The sequence below is a fragment of the Prunus dulcis genome, chromosome 6, assembly GCF_902201215.1.
Source record: "Prunus dulcis chromosome 6, ALMONDv2, whole genome shotgun sequence".
Taxonomy (NCBI): Eukaryota; Viridiplantae; Streptophyta; class Magnoliopsida; order Rosales; family Rosaceae; genus Prunus; species Prunus dulcis.
Genome location: NC_047655.1, coordinates 3,342,282 through 3,353,917, shown reverse-complemented (window position 1 = coordinate 3,353,917; position 11,636 = coordinate 3,342,282). Strand labels below are relative to the sequence as shown.

Here is an 11,636-nt window from a genome sequence, read left to right as displayed (position 1 = left end):
CCCTTTCAACCTTAACCCTAGAATTACACAAAGTAACAAGTATTTCTTTATTGAATTATCAGAACAATACAATATTCTCAACATGCCATTCTTGATACCATAATTGCCTAATATAGCTGTAAAGCTCTTCTTAACCAATTCGGTTAGAAATTAATTTCTTAACTAACAATTAACAAACTGACTATGCCAACACATCGACCAAGCACTACCCATCAATAACCCCAAAAAATAATCACATCAATAAAAAAAACCCAGATTTGATAAAGCAACAAGACATTGAAGCAATCATGCAGATGTAGGCAAAGGTTGTTTTTCCAATCAGAGGCCCATCCAAATATATGGCAGAGATGAGAGAGAGGTTTGCTGGGGATGAGGGTGAGGGAGATTGGTGTTTGTGGTTGTCGACAAACAGTGGGGAAGAGAGAGGCTTGAGAGAGAGAGAGAGAGAGAGAGAGAGAGAGAGAGAAATTTATTTGGTTTTTAATTTTTATTCATATTTTAATGAATTTAAAATTTAAAATTTTGAAAAATGTATGACCCACAGTGCCACCTAGGCAACTAATAGAGAGATCTGATGAAAACCCTAACAACGGAATCACATTGTAACAAATTTAAAGATTAGGATATGTGATTGTTAAAATTGAAAAGATAGGTACTAACATGTCTTAAAGTTATAATCACAAGGTACTAAACTGTAATTAACCCTATTTTTTATATCACAAAATTAAGAGTAGAGGGGATAAGATATAAAGAGATTGTGGTTGAAAGACCCTATATATAATATATGAAAGATGAAAACACTGAAATAAGTAGAGCGCCTGTTTAAGGATATATGCAAAAGGGACAAGAGGAAGGGGTAACTGTGCATGCATGGCATGGGGTAAATTGTTTGGTTCTGATGATTAAGCTGAGGCAATCATGTGAATAGATGGTTACCAGATTGTCCACACGTTGAATGCAAACAACCTTGAAAGCAAGTGCTCCAGCTAACACATGAGCTAGCTACGTACTGATTCGCGAGCCAGAAACTAGCTAGTATCAATTATTCATATTTTATTATAAGACTTTTCCATTAGACAAATGCATATGTTAACAAATCGTGAGCAGAGACGGAGCTGCAATTCTCAGTGTTTATGGCTGCATTTGGCCTTGGAAGACGATTTAGTTGAAGGTAGGTTGGTTGCTGCTGGTTTCTTTTAGTCGAGAGCATGGTTGAATATATATATCTGAATGAATGGTACAAACAAATAATTGCCATCAGGTTGGCCCCCCTATGCAATATATGCATGTGTATGGCTTAGTTTTGGCAGTATTATTTCAAATTTTCCATAGGAATAATGTTGGTCAATTTATGTCATAAAGTGAATTATGATTTGAGAGTATGATTTGCATGTTGTGCAAGAATGCAACTAACGAGAATACGACACATTTGGTTTTGATAGGCATGCATTAGTACTATTAAATTGGCAACTTTTAAAGGAATTAAGTAAAAACAAAGAAATGGCAAATGGGGTTTTGGAGAGAGAGAGAGAGAGAGAGCCCGTGAAGAAGTTTTGGAGGCATTCAGAGCACAAAAACTGAGCATGGTTTGACGCTTCCTTTGCTACTTTCGATGGTGTCCCAATCACGAGTAGATTCCTTCTTCTCACGTAACCCCACCAGCACCCTCTCCCTCTCTCGATCACTCTTGCTCTCCTAATACATACATTCCCATGCAAAATGTACTTCTGTTTCAACTTTCATGTATATATATAATTTCCAAGAGATGTCATGTCCACACACACCCTCTCTTCTCTTCCTAGCTAGCTTTCTCCTTCGCGATGCTTCTTCTACATCCAATTATTGCTTCTAATTTCATGTATCCACGTTTCCAATTTTCCATATCCATGATGGGAAAGGAAAAAATATCAACTGGACTCATCTTTATCTAAATCAGTATCTTGATTTATTTATTAGGGTACATATATATGCCGTGAAATAGTTTCTTCCTTGAATTAAATTGTGGTCCAAATTCATAATAATTTTAAAAAATAAGTATATGCCTCGCAGTTTAAGTTTGATATATATATATCACATATATTAATATGTTTTGATCAATGAGTAAATTGAAATGGGATTCAATCTCTATAGCCTCGTCTCAATTAGACTATAAATTCAATTTGTAACAGCAAAATATTAAAATAATAATATCCATCACTATCAACCCAATGTACAGATTTTGTGTATGAATGTTTTAGATTACATATAATTTTTTAGTATTACATAAAACATATATTTCTTTTCAATTTGTTATAATAGTATATATTCTTGAAGATAGATATTTAATTATATACCTCACAGAAGAGAGAGAGAGAGAGAGAGAGAGAGAGTAGTTAAGGTTAAATCATTCCACAACTCTTTTTTCACTTTATAAGTACAGATAGCCATCAGCAAGAAACAAGAGAGAGAGAGAGAGAGAGAGAGAGAGAGAGAGAGAGAGAGAGAGAGAGAGAGAGAGAGAGAGAAGCCATGGTGTCCAAGGTGCAGAAGAGAGCATCAGTGTCCAAGAAACTGCAATCCCTTCGTTCCATCTCTAACTCCCATGCGGTAATCATCTGAAACATCTCTTGTTCTTGGCTTTGCATGCCTCTTTCATTCTCTCCTCTACACATAATTATTCCTCCTTCACACGGATTGTTTATTTTAGTGGGACAAATTAAAGATAACTCTATCACTTATCTTCATCTGATCTTCTTGAAACCTGAATTCCGAGTCTGTAATTTCTCTGGTTTCAAATTAAGGCTCTTTGCAACCTTGATATATCTCTATTAATTTCGTTATTCCCACTTCATTTTTAATCCATATATAATTTGATGTATTATGTGTGTGTGTGTGTGTGTATTATTTCTCCCTTTGAATTCCCTCTTTCTCCTTATTATTAGTTCCTTAGACTTTTACTCGTAGGGTAGGGATAAAAATTAAAATTCAGGAAGACTGTTTCTGTGGCTGACTATGACTATGACCTGACCTTCGTCTCCATGTGTTTTTGTGTCTATGTGTGCAGCACAGTAAAACCTCAATTATATTGGATGCATCCAAGTATATACAAGACTTAAAGCGAAAACTGGAGCAAATGAATCAAGAGATCATTGCCGCAGCGCGTAGCTCATCTGCGGCGCAAAATCCCTTCCCGGTGGGTAAAATCTGAATACACCACCAAATATCCTTGCTTAAGTAATTTGTATATAATTAACTCAACAATTAATTGAGGGGTTTTATTCATTTCAGCAACTCAAAGTTGAGCCTCGAGAGGGAGGCTTTCTTATCAAGCTGTTCGCTGAAAGGAGCTGCAGTGGGTTGCTTGTTTTCATATTGGAAGCTTTTGAGGAGCTAGGCCTTGATGTGCATCAAGCTAGGGTTTCTTGTTCCAACAATTTTCTTCTAGAAGCAGTTGGAACAATTAATGTAAGAATAATATACATGCAGCACGTATAGCACTGCACGTACTCAATTGAAACAGACAATTAAAGTTACGCAAACGTGGCATCTATATATACATATATATTTATATATATGTGAATTTATTTTTGACATGTTTGATGATCAAATATTGTGTTATTTTCTGTTGAATTTGGTGTTGCAGGATAATCAAAGTGCTGACCAGAAAGATGCTCAGGCAGTGAAAGAAGCGGTGTTGCAAGCCATTCAAAACTGGAGTGAAGTTACCCAACAAGAATAATAATGCAAGCAGACTCTCAATTCTTGAACTCATCGTTTTCTACTTTCCTTTTTCAGAATTAATGTCCTCTCTCTCTCTCTCTCTCTCTCTCTCTCCCCTTTTTCTTTTCTTCTTTCCACTCTCCCCTAATGTTTTTGTACGTCCAAATCAGTGGTTGTCTCAAGCATATATATATATATATATATATATATATATATATATATATATATATATAGTTTACAGATTTATTAATTGTTTTGGTTTATGAATGGATGAGACATATAGCCTATATCTAAAGAGCCCTAAAATTAATAATTAAAACCAACTTACATGCATATCTGATGAGAATTTGCTTTGCTTTTAAATAAATAAATAAATAAATATAAATATATATATATATATAAATATATATATATATATATATATATATATATATATATATAAAGAACAGAGAGAGAGAAATGAAAGACAACTGAATATAATACAGAGATGAAGATCAGAAGCAAAGTTAAATGTTTTAAATGTCAAAAATTTGGTCATTATGCTTCTGAATGTAAAGTAAAAGACGTTATTAAACAGTTGCAAATTACAGAAGATGATAAGAATAAGTTAATCCAAGTTCTGGAGTTGCGAGACTCTGAAATGAGTGATGTTGAGTCCCTCGTATCCAGTTCTGAATCTGAGTCTAGCCAGTCTTCAGATTCACAACCCAGTTCCCCTAAAATTCAATTTGGTTGCACTGATAAATGCTGTAACAGACTAAAATCTGTCCTAGTTCTCACTAAGCAAGAAGAACTCCTAGTAGACCTAATAGGCAGAGTCCAAAACCCTGAGTTAAAATTCGAATATTTGAGAAAATTGAAAAAGATCTTAAGCCAGGACGGCCAGAGCCCTCTTTCGCCTACTCAGCCGATTAGCATCAATACTACGTTAGAAAAATTCAACCGTAGGAAAGATGTCACCATCCATGACCTTCAGTCAGAAATCAAGCAAGTCAAAAAAGAATTAGTTGAACTCAAACAGATAAGCCAACAATTGCAAACTGATAATTATAAGATCAAACAAGACTTATTCGAATTAAAACAAGAATCTTGTAAACCTAGTAACCCTTCAGAAAGTCCGCATCATTCTGATGATGAACCTTATGAAGAACAGCCAGTTGTCAATCTGATCAAACAAGTTCACCTTAGGAAATGGTATTCCAAAGTCACGATCTTTGTTCATGATTTTGAATATACCACAGTTGCATTATTTGATTCTGGTGCAGATCTTAACTGTATTCAGGAAGGTCTCATCCCTACTAGGTACTACCAAAAGTCTAGAGAATCCCTTAGCACCGCTTCAGGGAAATCTCTCCAGTTGAATTTTGAATTACCAAAAGCCCATATTTGTCAAAACAAAGTTTGTTTTAAAACTTCATTCATCTTAGTTAAAAATATTACTGATGAAGTAATATTAGGATTGCCTTTCCTTGCCCTGCTCTATCCGTTCCAGGTAGAATATGATGGTATCGTTTCTACTCATCTTGGAGAATCGGTCAAGTTTAGCTTCCTGTCTAAGCCAGAGTTGCATAATCTAAAAGCCTTGCAAAAACAGTCAGTCTCTAAATCTGTCCAAGTTATCCGAAAAACTAATCAGTTGAATTTTCTTAAAGAAGAAGTTAAAATTAAACGAGTTGAACAACAACTTAATGATAAAACTTTACAGTTGAAAATCCAGTCTTTTGAAAACAAATTAAAAGAAGAAATATGTTCTGATTTGCCTACTGCCTTTTGGTATAGAAAACAGCATGTTGTCTGTCTTCCCTATATCAAAACCTTTAGTGAGAAAAATATCCCTACTAAAGCTAGGCCAATTCAGATGAATCAAGAATTAATGGAAATTTGTAAAAATGAAATCCATGAGTTGCTTCAGAAAAACATCATACGCAAAAGTAAATCCCCCTGGTCATGCCCTGCTTTTTATGTCCAGAAAAATGCTGAACTAGAAAGAGGAGTCCCCAGATTAGTTATCAATTATAAACCCCTTAATTCGGTCCTAGAATGGATTAGGTATCCCATACCTAATAAGAGAGACCTTATTAATCGCTTAGGAAAAGCAGTTGTCTTCTCCAAATTCGATATGAAAAGTGGTTTCTGGCAAATCCAAATAGATGAGTCAGATAGGTATAAAACTGCATTTGTTACTCCTTTCGGTCATTATGAATGGAATGTCATGCCCTTTGGTTTAAAAAATGCCCCTAGTGAATTCCAGAATATTATGAATGATATCTTCAATCCTTACAGTCATTTTTCGATTGTTTATATTGATGATGTTCTAATATTCTCTGAGTCAGTCGAACATCATTGGAAACATTTGCATCAATTCCTTTCCATTATCAAAAAGAATGGTCTAGTTGTCTCTGCCAAAAAGATTAAGTTATTCCAAACTAACATCCGATTCCTTGGTTTTCACATAAGTCAATCCCAAATCTCTCCAATAGACAGAGTCATTCAATTTGCTGATAAGTTCCCTGATCAGATTCTTGATAAAAATCAGCTCCAGAGGTTTTTAGGATCTCTAAATTATATTTCTGACTTCTATCCCAATCTGAGAAAACAATGTAAGCCCCTATTTGATAGACTGAAGGATAATCCTCCTCCTTGGTCTAGTATTCATACTGAAGTTGTCAAACAAATCAAAGCCCATGTCAAGACACTTCCCTGTCTTGGTATCCCTTCAGTTGATTCTTTCAAAATAGTTGAAACAGATGCCTCTGACATTGGTTATGGTGGCATTCTCAAACAAAAGGCCAGTCCAGAATCCCCAGAGCAAATTGTTCGTTTCCACTCTGGAACCTGGACCCAGTCGCAATATAATTATAGTACTATTAAAAAAGAAATATTAGCTATTGTATTATGCATTAGTAAATTTCAAGATGATTTACTAAATCAAAAGTTTTTAATCCGAGTTGATTGCAAGTCTGCAAAACATGTTTTAGAAAAAGATGTTCATAACATTGCATCTAAACAGATTTTTGCACGATGGCAGAGTATATTAAGTATATTTGATTTTGATATTGAATATTTGAGAGGCAGTGAGAATTCAGTTCCTGATTTTCTTACTCGAGAATTCTTGCAGGAACCACAATGGCTCCCAAAAAAGACAAAAACAAAGAAGTTGCCAGTCAACCCAAGTCAAGCCAGTCGCAAACCAAACCATCTCAGTGGCCATCCATAAGTCCAGCCAAACCAGAAATGCCCAAACAGATAGTTCCCTATCCTGGTTGCACCCCCATCAAAGTTGCCACACCTCTATCAGTTGCCAATAGATTTTCCTCTTTAGGATCCACAGTTGGCCAAATCCGCCCCAGTTACCAGTCTACTCTAGTTGCCAGTTATGATCCCTTTGCAGTAGACATCCCTGCAGGCCCCTCAGTTACATTTAAAAAATCATCTCCTTATTTGCCCAAAAGCAATTCCCATTTATTTGTCATTGAGCCCTTGTATGATATTAATACCAATCCAGTTGAAATCGCCAGACACTATTTTCCCCCTGGATTCCATTATATGCCTTCCAACCCTTACAAGTCCCTCAAGTATTATAGAGATATATTACTTGAAACCAAATCAGTTGAAATCAAGCCGATTAAGGATCGTGACAATCCTGCCACTATCCTTTATCATTCTTTATATATTCACCAAATTATAAGCCAAGAAGCCTTCAGCAGTCGTCCTTATGAGCTCAAGTTACTTCAGTCCCAATTGCAATACAATTATGCTGATTATATTGATGCATGGTATACTATTTTTCTTCATCAATCTGAAGATTTTAGTCATTCCTGGTTCATCAATTTTGATAACAAGTTCAAAAGTTCTTTCCCCTACTGGTTCCTCCATTGGTGGGAAAAACATGGCCCAGTCGAAGAAATTTTACCAGCATCAGTTCTTGCACTCATCCACCATTACACCCAGAAGGCCAAGTTCTCTGCAGTTGATTTATTTTTTCCCAAACAGTTGCTTTTTATTGCCAGATATAAAGTACCCTGGATACTGAAATGGTCTTACAGGGTCACCAAAGATGTTCGCATTCTTGCCCGCCAATTCTCTGTCAAGTGGTGGGACAAATTTGAAGTTGATAGAATTGCCAGATACGTCTACAATGACCTCCCAGTTGCACCAGCACCCCTGCCGGTTTCTCCCTCTGCTTCTGTTCGATCTTCCCTCTCAGTCGAAGGAAAATCAAAAGCAGAACTCCGAGAAATTGCCACCCAGTTGCTCAGACAAGCCTCTAAGATGGATGATGATGAAGACAACGGGTCCCCCTCGTCTTCTAGCTATCAGCCCATCTCTGTCAAGCCAAAGACCTGGTTTGAAGACAGTCAAGACCCCTATGACGCCTATGATCTAAACTCTGACTAGGCCTCATGATGCTCCTGACATCTTCACATGCCAAAGTAGCCGAAAGTAGCCAGTCTTGCAAAAGTTGTCGTTAGTCGCCGACATGATCATTGTCTTCTGTGAAGAATCTGCTTTTACTATCCACTTTCACCGAAAGCTGCATCAGTAAAAGAATTCCCCACAAACAGACAAAATTGAAAGTTGAATTAAGTTGCTTTCCCGTGACCCAACAGTTGACTCAGATTCCGTAACTCTACCATAGTTGAACTTTAGTTACTTTTCTCTTTATAAGCAGGCCTCGGCCTCAGTTGAAACCAGAATGTAATTTTCCTTTTCTTCAGTTTTCAAAGAATCTCTCTGATACATCCTTCGGAGAAATTCATTTTTGTAAACACTCTTGTAAATAGCGTGCAGTTGTGCTTTGAAGAATTGCAGTTGCAATCTTTGTGAGTATAAATAAAAAGTTATTTTCAAATTATCTATGTTGAAAGCATTATTTTAAATGTATTATCATTATTTTACTGCATTAGTCTGAAAGTTGCTTAGGTTGCATCCATTTCTAATTTCCTTCTGATCTTCATCTCTGTATTATATTCAGTTGTCTTTCATTTCTCTCTCTCTGTTCTTTGTTCTTCCTCTGTTGGTATCAGAGCCGTAAGTGTTACGGTCTTTGTCTAAGTCTTCTACTCATCCCCGCCCAAGTGGCTGGTTTAAGCATCTGAGTAGAAGGTTTTCATTTCTTCCTTTTCTTCCCTTTTATTCTTTGAGTCTTCTGTTAGTTTTCTCTAAGGTCTGACCCGTGAGTCCTTTTTGCTAGATCAGTAAGTCCCCAGGGAGGGCTTGTGTGCTGGGCAGGAGACAGAAAATTGAGAGAATTAATAGGTTACTTAGAGTCTAAACGGTCGGTTTAGGATCTACTGTTCATCTTCTTCCTCAGTCTGTTTAACCTAGTTTCTTGAGTAGTCATGAATAGCTTGTTTAGAACAAAGTCTTGTAATTCTGCCAGTTCTAGTTCCAGTATTGGTCGTCTTCCAGAGATAGTTAATGAAGAACAATTTGAATATAATTCCAGTAGTAAAGAACAATTAGATTTTAGAGATTGGAACATACCTAAAGTCCCAAGTCAGAAAATCTATAAGAAACATTGGTTGCCTTCTAGTTTTAGTAGTACAACACATGTCAAAACAGTTGAACAAGTTTACGCTTTAAGTAAAGAACACGAAACTTGCCAGTTGCTTAATCTTGAGTCAATTTTGAAACATAAGAAAGATGGTAATAATTTCCTGCATATTGGTCTAGTTCAAGTTGCTGTCAAACCTCTGACACGGTTAGGGTTGAAAGCTTCAATCCTGCTATGTCTTCGTGATGCTAGATTCACTGAATTTAGCGATAGTACCCTTGGAATCATTGAGTCCAGTCTGTGTAATGGCCCTGTCCATTTTGACTGCTATCCTGATTTCACTGTAAGCCTTAGTGATCCTCATATCCTGAGAACTTTGACTCTGAATATTAAGACTGAAGGTTATAATGTTCTCCCAGGAACCCAACCTCTAGCCTTAGTATACAGAATCTACTATAAGGTCACAGGAACTAATATGAATTTCCAAGCCCTTAATAAAAGCCCGAAGGATCAAACCGTCCTGATCCAGAGTCATACCTCAGACGCCCATATACAAGTTCCTCATACCATTAAGTGGTCCGAAGTTGCACTTCCAAAAGATTGGACCTTAGTCACCGAAAGCCAACCAGCTCCGATCCAGCGTAGTCTAAACAATTTAGATTACATCCAACAATACTTAGATGGCACAGTTAAAATTCAGTTCGATAGTCATCCTTTACGTAAGTCCAATGTTCAGTTACAACAGTTGCCAACTCCTGGTCAATCCCAGAGGCATGCCCCTGCTCGGCATTCCTTTGCTGCCTCTTCCTCCACTCTAGAACGAGACCTAGAGTTAGAAAAGGCTATGATTGATTTCAAACTTGAGTCCCTGAGAAAAACCGCTCAGGTTACCCAACCTTGCTACGGCACAGTTCCAGTTCAAGAAGATAAGTCAGAATCACCTGAATCACCTACCCAGTCTGACTTTGTAGTTGAAAATCAGCTTAGAACCCTTAATAAAGAATTTGAAATTAATTGGGTAAGTCTAAATCGTCATCTAAAAGCCCCTGAAAACAAGCCAAGGCGAGATCTTTATCATCAAGCCTATCCTAATAGCAAACACCGAGATATGATCTTTAAACAATGGAAAGATTATATGCGGTCAGCCAAAGTTGAAATTTTCTACCTTGATTTTATTGAAAGCCGTTATATGACTAGTGATGAATTAAAAACCCTGACTAAAGAAAAATGGAAACTAGTTGATAAATCTGTAGTAGAGTCGAGTCACCCTCCAGTAGAAACAATTATAATAGAACACCAGAAAGCGCCAGTTGCCGCCACTCCTTTCAAAACCTTTGAAAGCAGTGATCCTAATAGAAAACTAATTGAACAAAACAATTACACGAACCAGAGTCTAATCACCATAGGTAAACAATTAGATACAATTGAAACCAAAGTTGATCTACTGAGTCTGCCTGTTGCAGACTCCAGACCCAGGCACAAAGTTGAAAAACCCATAGTTCAATTTCAAGAACTAAAAACAAGTCCAGTTTTAAAAGTTAACTCCACAATGAAAAAGATAGAAGACATGTTAGCACAATTGACCCCGGTCAAGCCCGAGAAAGGTGATACATCTGGTATTAAAACACTAGATGCTTTTGCCACTTCTCATTCTGAGTCCGATACAATAAGTTCAGAAACCAGTAATATTTCTAAAATTGAAAACGCCTTTAGAAATTTAGAAGTCCAAACTGAGCCTAAAGTCAAAAAAATCGAGAAACATATAAGTCCTACCAGTCTTACAAAAAATTGGTACCCCAGACCAACACCTCCAGATATCCGATTTGAAGAGAGAAACTTTCAAACCCAGTTTTCTGTTTCTTCTGATAAATTGTATGAATGGAATATTGATGGTCTTTCTGAGCAAGAAATCCTAAATAAATTGCAACATATGTCCATGGTCGCCAATAGTTACATCACCAATCACAGTTTCAGACAGTCTGAAATTGTCCCTTTGATAGTTACCGGTTTCACTGGTACTCTCAGATATTGGTGGGATAAGCACCTTACCCCTGAGTCTAAAAATCGAATCATTTTTGCTGTAAAACTTAATGAAGACGGTCTCCCTATATTTGACGAACAAATAGGTCAAGGTATAGAAGACGGTGTCAACACTCTGTTTTACACGATGATTGAACATTTCATAGGAACCCCTAGTAATACCACTGCTAGGATCCATGATCAGTTGAGTAACCTTAGATGCCCAAAATTATCTGATTTCAGATGGTATAAAGATGTTTTCATTTCTAGAGTCATGCTTAGAGATGATAGTAATCAACCATAAATACATGGTGTCCATAAGATAATAACGTCCAGACGTCGCATAGGAGAAAATACGCAAACTTTGATGTGAATCCGTTGTCACTCACCTTTGTTTCTTCTTCACAAATTTGTAGAAAAG

The 11,636-nt window shown here is 36.7% G+C and overlaps 1 protein-coding gene across 2 annotated transcripts; it reads left to right on the top strand.

Moving 5' to 3' along the window:
* Positions 1–2,441: 2,441 nt before the first annotated feature.
* Positions 2,442–3,797, top strand: LOC117633093 (transcription factor SCREAM2-like). 2 transcript variants are annotated; one of them, XM_034366775.1, is made up of 4 exons: positions 2,442–2,586; positions 3,044–3,172; positions 3,268–3,444; positions 3,623–3,797. In XM_034366775.1, exons 1-4 carry the CDS (start codon positions 2,509–2,511, stop codon positions 3,716–3,718), a joined length of 480 nt encoding a protein of 159 aa, XP_034222666.1. In that variant the 5' UTR covers positions 2,442–2,508; the 3' UTR covers positions 3,719–3,797. The 2 variants fall into 2 exon arrangements, with proteins under 2 accessions (XP_034222666.1, XP_034222667.1); XM_034366776.1 differs by having other exon boundaries at positions 2,483–2,586; positions 3,049–3,172.
* Positions 3,798–11,636: the final 7,839 nt, after the last annotated feature.